This window comes from Hemicordylus capensis, chromosome 5 (genome assembly GCF_027244095.1).
Source record: "Hemicordylus capensis ecotype Gifberg chromosome 5, rHemCap1.1.pri, whole genome shotgun sequence".
Taxonomy (NCBI): domain Eukaryota; kingdom Metazoa; phylum Chordata; class Lepidosauria; order Squamata; family Cordylidae; genus Hemicordylus; species Hemicordylus capensis.
The window spans coordinates 75849132-75870172 of NC_069661.1; the positions used below are offsets into that span (position 1 = coordinate 75849132).

The window sequence follows — 21041 nt, forward strand, 5'->3', positions numbered from 1 at the left end:
TGAATTGCTGTTGAGGTCTGGGCTGATTATTGTATTTTGTGGGGATTTCTCCTGGGCCTAGTGGAAATGGTCCTGTTTGAGCTGTCTGGACTGAGAGGGACAGGAGGAAGGAAAGAAAAAATTGGGCTGGCAAAAAAACTTCCTTTCCTCCTTGTTATGAGAAAATTGCATGGCCTTCTATTTTTCCTTTGTTTCAATGAGAACTGGGTCCAAGACCTCCCCCCTCCGAAAAAGAAGCGTATGCTAGGTTAGATCTAGATGTCTGATCTACCTTCCTGTTTTCTAACCAGAGATGGTGTCTGACGAAAACATCTGCAGCAAGGACTCTTGCCGTGAACTGAACAGAATCTAGACTGGTATCTGCCATATATTATTATGCTTCCAGCAGTTTGTTAAGCCCCTGCCTTAGATGTGGATTGCCTTGAGGAATCACTTCCATTAACTCATTTGTCCACATAATGGAAGTCCTTGCAAACAAGGAGGTTGCTGTGGCTATACATATAGCTATAACTGAGGCTTTGTGAGACTTAATGAAGTATAGTGTCACATCATCCCCACCTTTGGCTAATATTGTGCCACTGACCAATGCCCCTACAGGGGCATCTATGAGAGGAATCTTTAATAAATCTATGGACTCCTGGTCAAACCTGTAAAGGCATTTGGCGCAAAATGGTGGGTGCGTGTGTGTTCCTTCTGGACCCCGGTGATTTCTAGTCTTCTAAAAAGGCTTTCCTGAACAACTTTGGGTATGGAATATAGAATTTGGATCCCTGGGAGTACAGAAACACCTCAGCCTCACCCTGTAAGGAAGCATTAACCTGTTCTGGGTCTTGGCTGGGCCTGGGGGCATCCAGCTTTAGCACCCTGCATGCTTTGGGGAGTAAAACTGTGAAATCCTCCTGCTTGAACAGCCTTTTAGAAGGAACAGCGCTGTCCTCTGTCTCCTCATTGGACAGATCTGCCCACTCCCTGTCAGAAACAGCCTCCTCTGAATCAGAAGACTCAGACCCAACTGACTTGTCTAGGTTGGGTGCTGAAAGGGAGATGGGGTGGCATGGAACCTCATCCATGTGGGAGGAATTTGGAGCACTGCTAGCATACCACTTGGGCATGAGCCCCTAATCTGGTTCAGTGGGGCTGGGGGTCCCCATCCAGACCCCTCCAATGAGTAGGAACAGGAGTGGAGCAACTGGCCTGAGGGCATAGAGCCCTGTGCAGAAATGGGCACATTCACACCAGAATTCCCCAGCGTGTTCCATAATGTTCTCCTCCTGGCCCTCCTCGAGGATGGTGTTCAGGGCTGACAAATCCACTTCAAAGGAGTCCCTCCCCCCCCCCGCACCAGTCTGTGGCAGCAGAAAGGATAGGGGCAGAGCCCGCCCTGTGGGCTTCCCTCGCCTAGACTGATGGAGCGAGTTCTTGTGCCCGACGAGGATGAGGCACACAGAGCGACCAATCCCTCCACCATTTTCCTTTTCTTTTGAGGCAGATCGGCTCCAGGGCCCGCTCTGTGAGGCTCGCATGGGGGCAATGGTGGAGCGGTGCTCGCTAAAGAACTGTCTACTTCAGGGGCTGATTCCCTGGTAGACATGCTCGGACCAGGCAATAGGGCCAAAAGGCCTCTCTCTCTCTCTCTCTCTCTCTCTCTCTCTCTCAAAGCCGGTCATCCCACTAAGGGGTAAGCAAGTATAATTAAAATACGCTTTCCTCAGCTGTACATAGTCTGAAAAGAAGTAAAGATGAGGGGCACTGTGGCTACCCTGCTTAACTGGAGCAATACAGGGCAGAACTTGAGTTCCAGGGGAGACTCCTCCCACACATGGGGGGGGCTCTCTGGTGCGTTTTCTCTCTGATTGGCCCTGTCTAGGAGTGAGTGATGAGGAGCTACCCGTTGATGAGCTCTTTCCCTGCTGGAGAAGAGGCATTACAGGAATCTCTCACCTTGGGATAATAATTCTCTCTACAAAACAAAATGGTAAATTATCGCTTAAAATTATCTCCTTCAATCACATATTATTGTCTTCATATTTATAGTGTGGGTCTTATTCTAAATACATTTGCATGGAATGTGTGCACAGTCCAAAACAATGCACATTCTCCTCTGCACTGCTACATGGATGGAAAAGCATTATCTCACCATATTTTGTAGTGCTAATGGAGATGTTTTGGATGCCTTGCTTTTTATTGTGCATCACAACATATTTATAAAGTCTAGCTACATGCAGTTTGTGTCCAATAATCAAATCCATCTGCAGGTGAAGCAATTCCTCATTATCACTTAAAGACAAAAATAAAATGCAGCTAAGATTGTATATAATAAAAGTTTCCCCTCTGTCCAATCAGGAAGACTTTTGTTTCACTATTGAATCTTCTCCCTTACCTGTCTGCATTTAATTAAAGGCTTTTCATACAACTTTTTAGCTGCATCTCCAGACTTCTTAAACATTAAAGGCACTCCATATTTTGCAGCAGGTTTGGTAATTTTCTGAGCAGGTGCAGCCGAGGCCAGGTTGTGTGCTTGAGCTGGTCTCTTTGCTATGTGAAAAAGAACAAAGATGCAACCTGTGTATCTCAACACTTCTATAAAAACTGGGTTTCTACAGGAAACTGATTCAATACCAGAGATCTCATACGGGAGGATCAGACAAGATTTATTTTAGGTCTGTGCATTGATATGGACACTTAAGTCCACTGAAATCAACAGCCACAACTAAGGGCCGAACCACATGTTAAACTTGTCATAAGAAACTATTATTTTTTTTGGTAACAGCAGGGGGCTCTTCTAAATAAGGACCATGGGGTGGGAACTTAACCCTTTGCTGCTGCTGCTCTAGTCCCAATTCAGACTGGAGCCTCCTGTGACTGCTACTTGCCCTTGGAAGAAAGCTCTCATTGGCACCAGTGAGAGCTTTCCTTTCAGGTCAAAGCAGCCCATGGGTGGATATGATCTTAATTGGGACTGCAGCAGGAGCAAGGGTTAAATTAAAGCTATATGCATGGAAGCTGATCTGGGATAATTCATGCTTCTAGATGATGAATACTTTCTTTACATGGAGGTACTCTAGCAGACTCAAAACAAACATACATAATTAGCCATTTGGAGTTAATAATTTAAACCACTTTGGTGTCTACATAATACAGGTATGAGAGCGATTCTGCAGACAGAGCCACTGCTACCATCAGCTACATTTTAAATGACAGTTTTGGGATCATGTTAAAAGATATACTGGTATAGCTGCACTCAGAGAAAATAAAGAGAACGTTTTCATGCATTACCTGGTGCAGCATGAGGTCCACATTTCTGGAATGCTTTATGGTTGAATTCTTCTGCAATAAGCTAGAAGAATAACTTTATGTTAGAGGCTAAAATGGATAAAATACACAAACAAACTATTAGGGAAAGAAAAGTGGGGAGGGAGTGTTCACAGCAAGGGTTTCCCCTAACTTGTGTTTTTTATATTTGTGACCCTGAGCTCAGAAAGTCAACTTAGAAAGCTTTACCACTAATAAACTGATGAGACTAGTTAAGAAGAACTAGATAAAAAGCAATGGCCCAGTCAGCATTTTAACTAAAAGATCGTGCTATTCATATTACCATTAACTGCTTGACAAGCAGGCAACCCATTCACTTTGATCCAGAGGCCCTGTACATAAGTCGCAACGAACACATGGGGTTCCTTCATTTATCTATCATATTTATATATCACCTGATATGTACATCTCTAGGCAGTGTACAAAGTTAAAACACAACAAACGTAAGAACAGAATAAACACAGTTAAAATTCACAAGACATTAAATCTCACAAGATAAACACTCATTCAATAGTTTTAAATTCTCAGTTTAAGAGCCTGCGAAAACAGTCCTTACATATCCAAGAACTGCAGCTTTAGTAACAATCTCTCATGTGCAGGCCCCAAGGCATGCACATAGCTGTATTCAGCCCTGCCAAGAGCCATGCTGTCTAAGATCTCCATGTGTACACAGGAGAGCCTGTAAAGTTTTGCACTGGGCTCAAAGTATTACACATACTTTTTGCACACATAATTTGAGATATTGTGCATACTGTGATATTGAGATAAATATTAAAGGAAATTGCTTCAGCATACTAACAGATTCAAATTACTATATTTATCAGAAAGGTTTTTCCCCTACATAGCTTAATATAAAAATTGGGGGTCATCTTGGATTTGCTGTCTGGCCCTGTCACATTCCTTTCAGTTGCTGTGGGTGCTCTCTCTCTCTCTCTCTCTCTCTCTCTCAGAATGCACCAATGTGTTCCACGGCTGTCCAGCCCCCAGCACAGGGGGAAAGCTGAAAATGGAGCTACAAAGACTCATCCACGCCCTGAGACAGCAGAAAGTGCATTACCCTTACTCCCTTACTTCTCCACTCTGTATCTGGGACAAAATTGCTCCCTTCACTCATCCACACATGAAGGGAGGGGAGAGAGAATTTTAGTGGATGAGAAGCTGTCTCCATCCTCCCTCCTTCTCCCCAAGGCTTCAATATATTCACCCTCCTCCACCACCACCACCACCACGGCAGGGCAATAGCACCCTCACATGGCCTCCAGCTCTCCTCCACCCTTCTCTTCCTCAGCCTCTCCCAATATCCCCTTCTCAGAGCCTGCACCCTGCCTCTCTCCTTCCCCACCCTCACTCTTCTAGTCATCCCCAGGATCAATCCCATCTGAATCTGCCCTGACAACAGCTCTCGAATGGCCGATTGCATCCTGGGGCTTCAGGCCAGCTTCCAGCTGTGGCTGAGCTCCAATCACAAGAGGAGGAGGAGCGGCAGCTACATCAAGAGCAGTGTCTGTAGGTAAGGAAGATGCTGCCATGTCTGAGAAAGGAGAGACAGGGATGGCCAAAAGTCAGGAATAATGGCAAAATGTTTTTGCCACTCTTAGGGCCTGCAGCCCTATGAAACATTGCCAGCTGCCTCTTAGAGAGGATATTGGAGCCCACTGTCATAAGTAGTTGCATTAGAAACTTTTGTCTGGCAAGCAAACCCTGCTAAATGGGCAAAGAGGCACCTTTCAAAACGGTAGTTGTCTTATAAGTATTTAGCAATGGAGAGAACAACTGTCACTATTCATTCTGGCATAGAATTCAAGAGACCGTCTTCTACAGTATGAGCCCCAGCTTCCATTCAGACCATCTGCAGTTGTACTGTCTCATCTGGTGGCTACTCAGGGACAGGCTTTCTCTGTTGCACCCCAAAGCTCTGGAATGCGCTCTCTGATGAAATAAGAGTCTTCCCATCTCCAACAGCTTTTAAAAAGATCCTCAACACACATTCGTTCACCCGAGCTTTTAACTAGATCTGTAAAATTGTGGTTGTTTTTAGTGGCTGTTGCTGGTATCACTCCTGTGTCTTTCCAGTGTGTGCATGTAGATTAGGAGCCGCCTTGGGACAGGGAACTATTTCTTCATTTCTCTGCTATAGTACATGAACTGCTTTGTGAACCTTTTTTTTTGGTAGAAAGAAGTATAAAAATATTCTGAACCACCGGCTTTTTTCTGTAAAGCCCTCTTACTTTCTCATTTTCTTTTCAAGTAAATATGGTACTGCCACATATGGCTGTAAAAGAAGTTGTTACAGAGCTTCACGCAAACCTTAAGGTCATATTCAAAACTGTGTGTCAATTCCAATCATACATGACCATAATGCAATTAGGTGGCATTTTTTAATTATTATTCTATGTGAGCATTGTTTATCAAAGCAAAATAGCTACTGACACTTATGTACACAGATCTCCTCCACTTGATCCTGGAGTGCTTTTAAATGTATTCCTCAGAAGCAGCACATCTAGAATGGACGATTTTTAAAAAAAGAGTTATCCATACAGTAAGGCATTTATAAGAAAAGATTTGCAAACATACCTGTGGTGTGAGGAATTTTTCAATGCGTTTAGCTATAAATATTTTCTCCAATATGGAGCTGACTGATGGTCTATCCCTAGGATTTCTTTTAAACAATTGTGAAACCAGACTTCGGAGCTCATAGGAGTAATGCACAGAAACAGGAGGAAATGATCCAGATATTATCTTGAGTACCAGATTTTTCATATTGCCAGCTTCAAACTAGAGATAAGGGCAATTTATACATATCAGAATGCTGTTATATCATATCAAAACACCAACAAATGAAAGGAAAGCTGAATTTTATAGAATTACAAGTCAAGCAGTTTTCTCTCTAATTTTTTCCCATCTGTGTGCGGAATGGGTTTTGTTCTGGGCGGCAGTATTAAGGCAGTGTGTGCATACATGCATTCAGAGTGGGGTCTTCCTGATTCAACCTGAGCGGGATCTAAAATTAACTGAGTGGACTTCAGAGAACTTGTGAGCAAGCACACATGCCCACGCCTTAGAGGAAACACCAAAGTCAACGTTATATTTAAAGATATTCTCCCTTCAGTCTCACATTTCATCAATACAGATTCAATTCTCTATAATTATATTTTAATCAATTTCATTCATCAGTCAGTTTTTTTAAAAAAAGAATTAATCTAGATTCTGTAAAGAATGACTAAAAACTAGCAGTGTGCACAGATCGCTTGCCATGGTTTGGTTCGAATTGAGTCTGGACCAAACAGCAGGTCCCTAAACAAGTTTGGTTGAAGCCATCGGCAAGGCTGGTCGGGTTGATGAACCAGCTTGAATCAGTTTTCCCCTTCCTGGTTTAGAAAGAGAGACTACACTCTTCAGAAGTATGAGCATGTGAAATATGCTGTACAGCAGGGGCAGGCAGCCTTGGCACTCCAGCTATTGTTGAACTACCATCCATCCCCAGGCACAAATGGCTGGGGAAAGTGGAAGTTGCAGTTCAACGACAGTTCGAGAGCCAAGGTTGCCTACTCCTGCTGTATAGGCTATTAAGTAATTGCTCTAAGACAATATTATGCACAGCTAGAGAAAGTCTCACTGAACCTGGTCGGATATACGGGTACACTATATCTGGGATATACTAAACATGATGGACTTACAAGAGCCACAAAATATGCTATTTGCTTCAGGGATTTTATAGAATTACAAGTCAAGCAGTTTTTTCCTCTAATTTTTGAACTTAAAACCATGAACTTAACACACGAATTTCAGACATGTCAAACACAATGCAACAGAATCTTGCCAACAAATATGGATTTAAAGGAACACATATACATTTTATTAACTACAATTGCACATTTTTCTTCTCCTCTATGTGTGGCACAACACATAGGTGTGAATTAGGGATGTGCCCGAACCACAGTTTGAGCACTTTAAAGGAAATTAGAAAAGGAATTTTAAGAAAACTGAGTGGTCGACACAATCGCTCCTAAATGTCCTCTCTGACTTGCTTTAAAGTTAGCTCCGTGGTACTCATAAGAACTTCGGGCGCTGAAGCATTAAGGTAGATGACTGGCACGCAAGTGGAGGAAGACTTAGTGCAAATTCAACAGATTGCAACACAGAGCATATTTGAAGATCTACACTCTGGCAGTGCGAGCGGCGAAGGAGCAGGTTTTTTTTGCTCACAGCTTCCTCAAATTCACGTCCAGCTGAGTTGTCTAGGGTTGCGAGGGGGCTAGTTCATGCCCCCTCCGCCTTGAATTTGAAACCATATGTCACTCGCTGTGATGTCTTTATAACCTTTTTTGCAGATAAAATCTCTTGTATTCATGCCCAACTAGACTCCACAGTTATTGCAGTCTACTGTAGAGGTGCCCAGCAACTCCTCTTAGGACTGAATTGGATCACTTTCAGTTTGTTACTCCTGAAGATATGGACAAACTGCTTCGGACCATTCGTCTCACCACCTGCTCTCTTGATCCTTGCCCAACTTGGCTCATTTCATCTGGCGGTCACATTATTAGAGATGGTCTGGTAAATATAATAAATGCTTCTCTGAGGTAGGGCAGGATGCCTTCTTGTCTTAAGGAGGCTATTATTAGACCTTATCTTGAGAAACCTGCATTGGACCCCTTGGAGTTGGCTAATTAGAGACCTGTTTCTAATCTTCCTTGTCTGAGCAAGGTGATTGAGTGAATGGTCCCTTCTCAGCAACAGGCAGTTTTGGAGGACACAAATTATTTAGACCCATTCCAAACTGGATTTGGGGTGGGTTATGGAGTCAAGACTGCCTTGGTTGGCCTGATGGAAAATCTCCAATTGGCTATCGACAGAGGGAGTGTGACTCTGGTGATCCTTTTGGATCTCTCAGCAGCTTTCGATACCACTGACCATGGTATCCTGCTGGGTTGCTTGAAGGAGATGGGACTGGGTGGCTGTTCTGTTCCTACCTCTCTGGCAGATTCCAGATGGTGTTGCTTGGCAATTCTTATTCTGCAAAGCAAGAGATAACGTGTGGAGTTCCACAAGGCTCCATACGGTCTCCAATGCTTTTTAACATCTACATGCTGGGAGAGATCATCAGGAGGTTTGGTTTGGGAAGTTATCAATATGCTGATGACACCCAGATCAACTTCTCCATATCGATCTCACCCGGAAATGGCATGACCCCCACCCCCAATGCCTGCCTGGAAGCAATAATGGGCTGGATGAGGGATAACAAGCTGAAGTTGAATCCGAATAAGACAGAGTTACTGTCTGTAGGGGGTTGGGATCTAAGAGGTGGTGTAGCTCTGCCTGTTCTGGATGGGGTTGCACTCCCCCTAAAAGATCAACTACATAGTCTGGGAGTGTTCCTGGATCCCAAACTCTCCCTGGTTTCTTAGGCTGAGGTAGTGGCCAGGAGAGCTTTTTATCAGCTTCGGTCGATACACCAGATATGTCCATTTCAGGAGACAAATGACCATAAAACAGTGGTGCATATGCTGGTAACTTCTAAGCTTGACTACTGTAATGTGCTCTACATGGGGCTGTCTTTGTACGTAGTTTGGAAACTACAATCGATACAGAATGCAGCAGCCAGATTGGCCTCTGGGTTTACCCGCAGGGACAATATAACACCGATTCTAAAAGTACTGCACTGACTGCTGCTATGTTTCTGAACGAAATACAAAGTGCTGATAATTACCGATAAAGCCCTTAACGACTTGGGTCCAGGGTACTTAAGAGAGCCCTGTCGCAAACCCTGTTGCCTATTAAGATCATCTGGAGAGGTCCAGTTATGGTGGTCGCTGACTTGTTTGGTGGTGACTCAGGACCAGGCCTTCTCTGTGGCTGCCCTGGGGATTTGGAATGTGCTCCCTGCTGAAATAAGAGCATCTCCTTCTCTGTTTGCTTTTAGAAGGATCCTGAAGATGTACCTGTTTTCCCAGGCTTTTAATCAAAACCTAAATTTTAATGTGTTTTTATTTTATTTTGTTTTATGTTCTAATTTGTACACTGCCTGGAGATTTCTATATCAGGCCTTATAGAAATACAATAAATCAATAATAAAATGGAGCACAGGTGCTTATGTGCTCCCTGCTTCCCCTTCCAGTTTTCTGTTGGTGTGGCGTGTGTCCCAAAAAGCCCTGGTGCCATCGGCACACATGGGGCGCCTCTGCATGTGCAGACACCATGTGTGTGCCGATGGTGCCCAGGGCTTTGGGGGACATGCGCTGCCCCATCAAAAAATTGGAAGGGGCAGCTGAGAGCAGGTAAGCACCTGCTCTCCATTTTCTCCAAGTTCCCTTTAAAGTACTTGAACTGTGGTTCGGGCACATCCTTAATGTGAATATGCGATCCTAATCAAAATTTCCATTAATGACACCTAGCATACGTACTCTGGGATGCTGCTTGCAATGGATTATGTATATACTATTGGTCTGGGAGTAAAAAAATTATGCAAGAAAGAAAGCAAACTTAATTATACAGTAATGTATCTTGTTTAATGCTAAAGTGGTGAACAATATTTCAAAATGCAATATCAATAACTCATGTCCGTTATTCAGAATTAAACCATAAACTAGTTGTATTTATTACTGTTGCTTCTTCCCTTCCCTCCACACGTAACTATAAAATAAAATGATCAGCAAGAGGTGCAGTGCACATAGCACAGTATTTTTAAGTCAAGTACTTTATCATTCTGACTAAAAGTAATGCATCTGTATTGCAACAGAAAAAACCGATTTATGAACTATTAAAAACCTTCTACTTACTGCATGTTTTAGTGTACACATTTCATACAGAACACAACCAAGAGCCCATATGTCACTAAATAAGAAACAAAAACACAGAAATGTCAGTTTGCACTACATTAGTTTTTTCTTGGAACTCAGATTAGCTATGGCAATCCACAGCGGCTATCCAAAAGGTAGCTGAGCTTTCAAGACCATGGAAGTTGCCATGGCTGAAATCCACAAGGTCCTGCTCAACTATGTAAGCAGTGTAACACATGCACCACCAAAATTAAAATATCAAAAGTAACAAGGGAAAGCTCACTGCCTGTCTATAGCTTCTAGCCTACTGCTTCCTCAGATCTTATGGCTTCCCCAGCCATCCTCTGTAGGGGGGGGGGGGCAGGGGAGATTTTGATCAACATCCTCTTCAAAATCTTTAAGAAGACTGATGGAAAAAACATCAATATCCTCCAATGCCTCAGTGATCTAAGCTGGGCCTGGGCCCACCTTCCTATTAGGCAGAATGAGGTGGTCACTTAGTGACAGCAAGTTCTTGGTACCATTAGATAATTCAGCAATAAACTACTTGATAGGAATTGTTTCTGAATTTTTTTATCCCAGGTGTCAAAATGTCTTGAACTGACCCTGGGTGGGTCAACTGGTGCATGCCATGGCGGTTATGAGAAGTTGCCGTTTTCAAGAACGGAGAGCAGTAGAAGGATGTTGTGCACAATTCTTTGGTAAACAAGGTACACATAACATTTTTCTTTGCCTCAAATTGGTGACCAGCATAGAGATAGGATAAACGTATGTTGGCTTCTGTATTTTCACAGGTTTTCCAAGAGGAAAATAAAACCATGGAGACAATAAATTGGTTATTTTTAAAAAATTGTGGCAACTACAACAGAAAATAAGCTTTTTGTGAAATAATACCTTTTATTATTGTAAGGCTTGTTTTCACAGATTTCAGGTGACAAGTAATAAGGCGTTCCTATACAAGTACGAGCAAGCTCCACTGTACTAAAATAAGGAGAGAGAAATATTAATGAATTAATACATATTTTATTTGATAGTATTGGGATGGATACTGGAAGAAAGGAATTTGAATGTTACCTATTAAGAACTCTAGCTATTCCAAAGTCTCCCAATTGTATTGTTCCATCCTTGGTTAAAAATATATTCTGATTAGAAAGGGGAAGAAAAAAAGTAAGTTCAAGACCAGTAGCATTAGGTAACAAAGTAATCTAAGCACATCGATGTTTTAAACCGTTTTAATCCAGTGTTTACAAATCAACATTTCAAGAAGCCACTCTTGGCTAAACGTACATTAACTGTGGCAAGATGGCTTTTAACATCAAAACTGTCTCATCTGCATCAGAAGTGCTACGTGAAGAATACAAATATTTTATAAATTCAACAAAAGCCTATTTCTGTTACAGAAAGCAAGGATGCTGGAGACGCAGGTACAGCACTCATGAGAGTGCTCCAGCAAGTCCCACCTCCATGCTGTTCATGTAATGTTTGTCTAAAGGGACGAGTGTTGTATTTGGGAAGAGATTCTTCCTGCAATTGGGAACCCCACCAAACATTCAAGGAGAAACCTAAGCTATGACATCTTCAGGCAGTCTAGAACCTTAAACCAAAAGAGAATTCCCTGACCTTTCCAACACACCCTACGTGCAAACTGAAGGGGTACTATCTCATAAGCGATTTGTGAGAGCTAGGCCTGTCTGTCCATTAGAATCGTTAAATTCTACAGAAGAGTTTACTAGCCTACCTGTGACTTTATATCTCGATGCAAAATTTTTCTGTCATGTACATGTTTCAATGCTAAACAGATCTGTACAAACCAATCCATGATCTAAAATTAAAAAATATATAAGTTAGATAGATTATTTTATAGGTCCTTGCAACCTGATATTGGAAAGGCACTATGTAGAACAGTCTCTTACATTGGGCTGTATCCAAAGGAAGCTCGTCATGACAAAGCTCTATTGAAATGAATGGGAATTTAGTTAGTCATGACTGTCTAATTGGGTTTCAATGATGCTTGATAATAACTCACTTTCTCTGGATACAGTCCAGTACATTTACTGCACAGAAAAATTTCCAAATACAAAAATGCAACCCATCGAGTTCTACTGATTGTTCTTCATATGACGAACAGTGTCTAAAGAGCCACTACTGCCATTGGCGAGGGAGGAGGACAACTACATCAAGCCTCCTGCTATTAAGAGTCAGATTTCCATCACGCCAGCTGCCTTTGAGATACAGAGAAACCTTTGGCCTAGACTCCTTGTTCCTATACTATACTGTATACATGAAAAAGTTTTTTGCCCAGTTTATCCCTGTCTCAACTTTCGTCATCTTCTTCCGTTTCCCTTGTGTCCATTTTGGATTGTCAGTCCAACTGAGAAAGGCATCTGTCTTCTTATATACTACTGATGGCACTATTTAGAGTCCATATCACTTTTGGGTAGCAATCAGTACACATGAGATGTGCTTGTTTATAGGGATGTGCATGAACCAGTCCACAGGCCATGTTAGAAACCTGCGAACCGGTTCACAAGTGGCCCAGTCTGGCGGTTCAACACCGGGGGTGTGTGTTCCTTTAAGGGAGGGGGGATTGTACTTACCCCTCCCACCGCTTTCCCCCCTCCGGCACTCTATTTTTTAGAGAAACTTTTGGGGTGGCAGCGTTCCGCACTGCCGCCCCTGCCCCCTTGTTGCCTCCGAAAAGCGGAAGTAACTTCCGTGCATGCGTGCGATGTGTACAGCGCGCGTGAGCGGAAGTGGTGCCTGCATGCGCGGAAGTTACTTCCGCTTTTCGCAGGCAACAAGGGAGCAAGGGCAGCAGGGAGGAACGCTGCCGCCTCAAATTTCACTAAAAAATCGAGCGCTGGAGGGGGGAAGGCGGCGGGAGGGGTAAGTACAGCCCCCCACCCTTAAAGCGACACCCCCCGGCATCAGACCACGCCTCTGCAGCCCGTGCACATCCCTATTTGTTTAACCAGGGTCATACATGGCAAGACCTTGGAAATGCTTTACTGTGGCAACTGCCAGTCTGCCTCTCGGTTTGTCCTATCTTCTATATGTCATGAAGGGGAGAGAGACACTAAAGGACAATCTGTAGTTTCCTGGGTAGGAAAGCAACAAATTGCTAGGTCTTTGCCTGTCTTCTGTGCTGACCTAACCTATGAGGGTTAAATGATAGATCAGGAGCTACAACATTAGCAGCTCTATATCTAGACTCTAAAATGCAGCAGCATACTGTGGTGATAGCAGGAGTGCAGATACACGCAGTTTGTATTTCATAGTTAGACCATGGCAATTGAAGCTAGTTTCAGGTAAGCTGCAATAACCTCTCACCACTCTCAGAGTAGACAGTTAGGAGAGCTATCAGTTATCAAATAATATAGATCTCAATCTCTGTTACCTGGTCTTCCGAAAACAAGACACCTTTCTGAGCATTAATTTTTTTAAACAGGTCTCCTCCTTCACAATAATCCATCACTATATAAAGACAGCCGCCTTCTGTAAAAGAAAGACAATTTCATGGGAGAAAAGTTCGTTTATGCCATGTACTGTAACAGTAGTCCGCTCCTTAATTTGTTGTTTTGCTTCCAATTAATCCATATTACAGAAGACATGAGACTTGCTGCATGATTCTAATCACATTTACATGGGACAAAGGTCCTATTGATTTCAATGGAACTTACTTCCAAAAATGTTTTACAAAGAACTGCAGTATTAAGAAATCAGAAATGTTGGCTAGAAATAAAAGGAAAAACAAAACCGAACAAAATAAAACCCACCACTTCAGGCCCTTCAGTCAAATTCACTTGTTATACTGCCACACATATTCATCATTTCAGATGACATGTTATTTTAAAAGCTAACCTTCAAATGATTCTCTGTACAGGACAATATTCGGATGTTTCATGTTTGCCAACACAGCAACTTCTTTCCTTGATTCTTCTCTCTCTTTATTTGACATCTTAAAAAGAGAACCATTGTTTTTAAAAACAGAAATATAAATAATCAGAATAAAAAAAGAAAAGCCCTCAGAAACTCACCTTAGATATATTGATCTCCTTAATAACATATTGTTTGCCATTTTCCTTTGCTTTAACCAGAATTGCTTTTCCAAAAGATCCTTCACCAATCTTTTGCACCTTAATATATTTGTCCATGGTATTTTTCTAAGGCATCTTTATGCATGGGCTAGGGAGAAGGGGAAAATGCTATTTAAATGGAATAACCAAGTTGCTCTACCTGCCATATACATTGCAAATTAGTTGCTAAATCACTTTGGGTTTGTTTGTTTTTTAATACCATCAAAACTTCAAAAAACCCTTTTCATGATAAGTTCTCAGAGTCCATCAATGCAATCATTTCTGTTTCAATAAGCTCCGAGTATTTGCATCCATAATCTATTCCCAAGTTATTATAGAAAATGTTTTTTCAAGTGAACTCAGAAGCTAGCTAAATATTTTTTAACCTAAGCAAAATAATAATAATAATAATAATAATAATAATAATAATAATAATAATAATTCGATTTCTATACCGCCCTTCCAAAAATGGCTCAGGGCGGTTTACAAAGAGAAATAACAAACAAAACAAACAAAACAAACAATGTGTTTACTTGGTACACAGAGTCAAAACTCAAGCATAAGTCAGAAAAGGAGTGATAACACTAATAACTTCCCAAAGCAGTATTTTTTTCAGTTATGTAGCCTGACTCTTTACCTATTTACCTGGAAGCAAGTCCTGCTAAGTTCAGTGATGTTTTTTCACAAGGCAGGCTATAATTCCATATACATTTATTTGCAACCATGTCCTAATGGGATCTATTTCCAAACAACATGCATACTATTCGACCTCTGAGAACATGCTTAAAACTGCAGCATTGGCCTGGCTTGGGGAATGAAACTGCCTTGGAAGAGGACATCACCAGGAGACAGGCAAAGGGAAAATATCCATATTTATTCTTCTGGGTGGCAGTTTTCAATACTATCATCCATGTTATCTTTTTGGAGTCCCTGAGTAGGCTAAGAGTTGGAGGCCCTTGTTTTGCAGTGCCTTTGCTCCTACCTGAATAGTAGATATCAGCAGATAATACTGGGAAGATTCCTGCTATGCTCCATGGGAATAATTCAGTGGGTTCACATATTGAATTATGTGAACCTTGTGGGTTCACATATTGAACCCACAAGGTTCAATATAGTCTTCCATTCTACATACGTATTTACCTGAATCGAAGACAAGTTTCCCCCCAAGTTCTTGGATGTTGGAAACTGGGTGTGTAAGTGGGGGGAGCATCTCAAATTCAGAGTCCTTTTCCTTTTGGGATAGGACTTACTGTGTTTCAGTACATTCCTAAAAAAACATGGGTTTGTACAACCAGTATTTAACCCGTGGTGTTTTGTTTTTTTTAAGGGATGTGCCGAAACATGAAACATGAATCCCTTTTAAATCGAGGGTTTAACCAGCCCCTTTAACATGGAGAAGAACAGGTCCATCCCTGTTCCTCCTCCACTCCCCCCCCCCCAGCTATCAGCACACACCAGCGGCACCAGAGATCTCTGCCTGCAACTGTGGAGAAGCTGCTGCCAGTCTGTGAAGACAATACTGAGCTAGATGGACCAATGGTCTGACTCAGTATATGGCAGCTTCCTATGTTCCACTCTCCCCCAGCAGCCTGTGCGAGATGCCGGCTCACAGATGCGGCCTCTGTGCACGTGGTGGTGGCCATTTGCAAATGGCCGCTGCACATTTATGGAGGCTGTGTGTGTGTGTGCCAGTGTCACGCATAGGCTGCCAGGGGAGAGTACTGCTGGTGCTTGCCAATAGCTAGGGGAAGAGCCGCAAGTACAGACGTGGCGGCAAGTGGATGAGCAGGGATGGACCTCTTCTCCTCTGTGTTAAAGGGACTGGGAAAGCCCTTAATTTTAAAAGGATTGTGCCACAATATGGAAGCCGAATCACATTTCAGGACCATCCCTAGTGTTTTTTTTTTAAAGGAGTAGTCTTAAATTCAGAGTAGTCTTCTATTTGGGGAAATACAGTATTTAATATGCAAAATTTAATTTTACATGAAAGTTAATGGGCAAGTTTATTAGGAGAAGTGGGAGTGGAATTGGTGTGCTCAACATGCAGAAGACAGCCAACAATTTTTCCTTTCTCCTGTGGAATCTCTAAACAGGTGCTTTTGTGCAATAATCAGCTAGATGAGGGTAAACAAAAACCCATAAAGACATGTTAAAGATTAGAGTTCCATTTAATATCCAAGATGGGATCATGCCTACTTGGGATGGATCACATCCAGATCCTTTAAGATCTGGTTTACAATTTAGTGGTAGTCCTAGACCTATTGTGACTTTTGAATGTCCAAAGTCATGGCTCAGACTACAAGTGATAGCCAGGACTCAGAGCCCTAGGGGGAAGGGCCAAACAAATCTCCATCACCAACACCAGCTGCCAAGGTGCAGGCCCAAATCCAAGGAACTCAAATCCACAGAAATGGTCCCCCTTGAGCTAGACCCACCCAAGGGGTTGGTCCTGACCCTTGCCCTTCAATGCCTGCTCACCAATGAAGAGAATGCATCAGACAAAAGATGGCCAAGAGACAGTGGCATGCTCAGCTCCAGGTCTAGGGCTGATCTTTCAAAGATCCACACTTTGCAGCAGAGAGGTACAGTTTGAGGGAGGTTGTCAGGGTCAAGAGACATAACTAGCTCAACTGGGACTCATTCAAATCAACTTGTTCCCTCATCTTGCCAGCTACCAGGACAGGACACCCAACTGATGTCTGCAGATGGGAAGGCCTTTTACCAGCTTCAGTTAGTACACCGATGAAACCCAGTACTGAGTGAAAGAGCCACAATCCTACATACACTGAGAAGCTCAGACTAGTTTGTTGAAATGGAATTGCTCTTGAAGACTATTCAGCCGGTCCAGAACATAGGAGCCCAATTATGGTCATAGGGAGCGCATTTCTTCCCAGTTCAGCAAACTATTTAGTTTCCAAGCATAAGTTTAAAGCATGTTGCTTTTAACCTTTATAGTCCTACAGCGTCTGGACCTTGGGTACTGCAAGAAGCACCTGGCTATGGCAGACACCCTTAACACTCAAATCATGTAGGCCTGTTTGTTGAAGACAGACTGGTGGCTAGTAGGAACCAAAGTCTTCAGCAATAGCAGGCTTGTTGTGAACTCCTTTCTTAGGGCAAGACTTATTTCTTACACTTCAGAAGTTACCAGAACACTTTCATTCCATAGGGCTTTTGAGATAGGTAAATGCTACTAATAGGGCAGGAAAGGAGAGATTATCCCCCCCTTGACTGTGATGTGTAGTTTTATTTCACATTTTGTAAACCTCATTAAAAGGAGGATCAGTTTACTTAAATAGCACATATTTAACAAAGAAAGCTTCATTTTGACACGCAAGTACCATCTTGCAGGCATCTCAGAAGAGCAACAAGAAAAGCAGCCAAAATAGTTTTTAACCATCTTACATCACGCTGAATTAGATCAACAGAAGGTAAACACTAAAGACCTCTCAATGATCACAATACTCTTTTAAAAACCTTTCATAGGAGTAGATCAAGAGGCCGAATCAAGGATGGAAAGGGAGAGACTCTCCCTATTGACAAGTTAAAGTGAGATTTTTAATTAGTCTTTGGAACTGTGATTTCTACGCCGTGGAGTTCCTTCGCACTAATTACACCGAACTTTAAAAGATCGCGATGACTACAAATATACCCCTGGGTTTGAGCCTCCAAGGAGAGAGAGAGATTAGCGATTCCGTCTTTTATAGACAGCGAACCAGAGATCCTTTGAACGCCAAAGAGGACGCCTCCCCCTCTCAAACTGGCCACTGCGGTCCCGGCCTCGACACACCCTTCCCTGCAGCACCGGCAAAAAAAGGAGCAAGGCACAAAGCAAGGTAACTTACTAGGCGATAGCCGCGAAAGCAGCACCGACAGCAGGAAACAGGGAGAAGCAGGGGCCACTCTGCTCTCAGCACAAGCCGCAAAGCGGCAGCTGCGCCCCTCCTCCCCACCACCTTCACAGGCCGAGGAGCTTCCCCGAGACCCAGGCTCATGGGAAGCCCCCCTCAACCTTTTTCAGCCGCTCCAACCGAGCCTGAGCTTCGGTCCCACCCCTTTCGTGTTGCTATAGGACGGTGACCTGCAACTCTGATTGCCATTGGGCGAGATCGGGTTCGGGTGCGCCAGATAGGGAGAGCCGTAGCGATTGCTTACAGCTTCTCCTTGGTAACGCTCGAAAGGAGGCCCACGTGATCAAAGTGGAAGGCGTAAGAAGGGGCGGGCGGAAGCATGCGTTCCGAAGGCGGTGCAGGGCATGTGATTGGCTGTTGTAATCGCACGTGATACTTATTCAACGAGTTAGGATATCTGCTGAGAAAGAGAATGAAGGGACGTAGGGTTTGTAAAGTACTCGAGCATTTACAGAACATTTCCATGCATAATTAACCTCCCCCCGCCCCGCCCTACCCGTGTATGCAAGTCTGCTGCTTCGTTTACTTCTAGGGTTGCCGACTCTGAAGCTGTTTCTGAAGCTCCATCCCCCCGCCCCCCTCTAATTTTTTCATAATACCAAGAGCTTACATACAATCTCCAAGTTTGCTTTCAACAGTGATCTGGAAACCGATGATGATTCCTGGTGACTGGCCAATCCTGAAAGGTTACAGCCTTATTCTTTCCTTCCATTCTCACCCCCATTGTCTAATTGTGTGTTGCGGATGAGAACTGCGTGTTCCATTACACTCTTTCAAACCTGGTACTGCCGGTTTTTATGCATGTTTCTTTAGAAGTCCTGATCTCCTGTACTCTTATTAACCATTATATTCTTGCCATATGAGTATGAGGCGGTGTGCTTAAAATTTCTTTAGTCATTGCTTGATAGCATTATTCGCGAGTCAGTTTCTCCTAAGATTTTTTTAAATGAATAATAAAAATAATATAATATGGACTCGACAAAATGCTCTGTCAGCTGAGGAAGTGTATGAGAAATGGTAAACGCACGTGCCGTGAGAATAGTCTATAGCAAGTTCGAATGCTGTATTCTGTATCTTATGTGTATGTGTTCGGTATAAGCATATAAATACAAATATACATATGTATAACACGCAGCCCGATCCTAGGCAAAGAGAAAGCTCCCTACATTCTTTATCAGTGGGTGTAGGCGCGCCGAACTCTGCACAGGCTGCAGCGAGTGCACTCTCTTATGCAAAGTGATGTTGGGAATCCTAGACAGCTTCCCTTCTCCTGTTGATGTAGCACCTAAACTGTCCCTGCTAAGGCACTGCGCAAAACATCAAGCAGAACAAGCCTGCTGCTGCAACAGCTAATATTGCCCCCTGTCATCTCTCGCTTTCCACAGACTTTCCCTCCCTCCCTCCCCCCGCCCCACAAAGCAGGCAGTCTCCGGGTGCGCTCCTTGGCTCACGCGTACCGAGCAAGCCGAAGTACCACTTAGATGAGCCAAACAGGAAGATAATGGGCGGTTCCAAACAACCTGGCACAGCAATTTTGTACAAGGCAAATTGGCGGGGCGCATGCGCAAGGCAAACATCCACCTGCAAGCATGCTGTCCTATTGAGTTCGCAGGCTATGGGACTTGCTACGCATGTTGGGGTCTCGCGGCACTCACTGCGCCTGCGCGCGAGGTAGCGCGACGGCGCCGCCTTCACCTTGCTGGGGAGGGCTGCTGTGGCCTGATGGTGGCTCTGTTGTGCGGGCGCCGCTCGCGGTCTGAGTTCGGCCTCGGAGCGGGGGGACTGTGTTGCTTCGACCAAATCCCTGCTTGTCCTTTTCTTCGTGCTCGGCTCCTCCTCTCTCGCAAGGACCAGGCTCTCCGCCCGGCCCAGCAGCAGGAGGATGTGTGAGTCCCCCTCCGGGGATCACCAGGAGGCGCCACACGGCCAGGTAGGGCGGGATTCGGCTGAGGAATGGGTGTCCATTGGCATCATGACGGTGCTTGAGTAGTGGGGGGAGAGTTGAGGACAGAGATGTGGGGTGGAGCGACCGCCGGCCTAGTTTTTAGCTCTTTTCTCTCACTCATATGCTCTCATCTCCTCCCCCCCGCCCCGTTTCCCTGGGGTGGAGGGAGGAGCTTCTGGGTTTGCTGGGTGGCGGCCACAAAACGTGTGAAGCAAGGTGGAGGGTTTGTTGGAGACCCGGAGGCTGGGTGAGGTTGGCGTGTCTGCAGCGGGGATGCTTAGCGCTTCAGCCTTGCCTTGCTAGCGGCGAGAGGCTTTAGCTTTGCGCCGCCTCATCTTGCGCTCCCCGCCCCCCCTCCCGTGCATCTGCCCTCTTCTCCGACATCCCCCCCCCCCCACCGCCAGATGTCCATGTGGGAAGAGCGACCCGGCGGCCTTCTTCGAAAAGAGGAGGCAATTGTTCTCACCATCTTTAGGAACCCTGTCGCTTAATATTGTAAGGATGCGATCTTACTTGGGTGTGAGTCCCGATGAAGCAGTAGGACTTGTTTCCAAGTAAATGTGCATAGATAGACTTGTGCTGTAAATGATTAAAGGTGCTGTAAATAATCAAAGCTGCTCCTTCTTTTAAACTCTGCAAATCAGGTGACTTGCGTGGAGCGCGCGGTCTTGTCCAGTGTTTGGGAAATCTCTTATAAAATCTCATCAGGGTGATCCCAGTTTTCTGGTTTCTAGTGATAGGGTAAGGTAAGAAAGGCTACTGATGGCAATAAGCCTGTGCTGTTATATCTAGGGATATATTAGTGCCAGTTTGTTGTCTCATAAATGTGGTTTCAGCATCTTCTGCATTATGAGATGCTTAGTATCTTAGAGAGTATTCCTTAGCAGTGATTGTCACTTCCTTTTGTATTAGGAAATAGATAAATCCAATTAGGTTCTTGAACTTCTGAGACTAAATTGCAACAGTAAGTTTGCAATTTAAGTTAAATCCTCACCACTTGCAGCATAAGTAAAAGAAGCAG

General features: G+C 43.8%; 2 protein-coding genes across 9 annotated transcripts in view; one reads left to right on the forward strand and one right to left on the reverse strand.

Annotated features, from left to right (window-relative positions):
• Positions 1 to 18324, reverse strand: part of NEK1 (NIMA related kinase 1) — a 70744-nt gene extending 52420 nt beyond the window's left edge. For 2 of the 7 annotated variants that reach the window (XM_053255375.1, XM_053255376.1), the window contains exons 1-11: positions 18010 to 18323; positions 14126 to 14273; positions 13950 to 14046; positions 13486 to 13583; positions 11827 to 11910; positions 11163 to 11230; positions 10983 to 11069; positions 10089 to 10143; positions 5887 to 6087; positions 3277 to 3337; positions 2381 to 2535 (exon numbers count right to left, since the gene is read on the reverse strand). In XM_053255375.1, the coding sequence (XP_053111350.1) occupies positions 2381 to 2535; positions 3277 to 3337; positions 5887 to 6087; positions 10089 to 10143; positions 10983 to 11069; positions 11163 to 11230; positions 11827 to 11910; positions 13486 to 13583; positions 13950 to 14046; positions 14126 to 14242 (1023 nt within the window). In that variant the 5' untranslated portion in view covers positions 14243 to 14273; positions 18010 to 18323. Of the gene's footprint in view, positions 1 to 2380; positions 2536 to 3276; positions 3338 to 5886; positions 6088 to 10088; positions 10144 to 10982; positions 11070 to 11162; positions 11231 to 11826; positions 11911 to 13485; positions 13584 to 13949; positions 14047 to 14125; positions 14274 to 18009 lie in introns of all 7 variants that reach the window. The other 5 variants (XM_053255378.1, XM_053255372.1, XM_053255379.1 and 2 more) reach the window with 4 other exon arrangements.
• Positions 18325 to 19703: 1379 nt separating this feature from the next.
• Positions 19704 to 21041, forward strand: part of CLCN3 (chloride voltage-gated channel 3) — an 86091-nt gene continuing 84753 nt past the window's right edge. Inside the window, exon 1 of one of the 2 annotated variants that reach the window (XM_053255382.1) lies at positions 19704 to 20005. The gene's annotated coding sequence lies outside the window, so the exon portion shown is untranslated. The remainder of the gene's footprint in view (positions 20006 to 21041) is intronic. The other variant, XM_053255385.1, reaches the window with a different exon arrangement.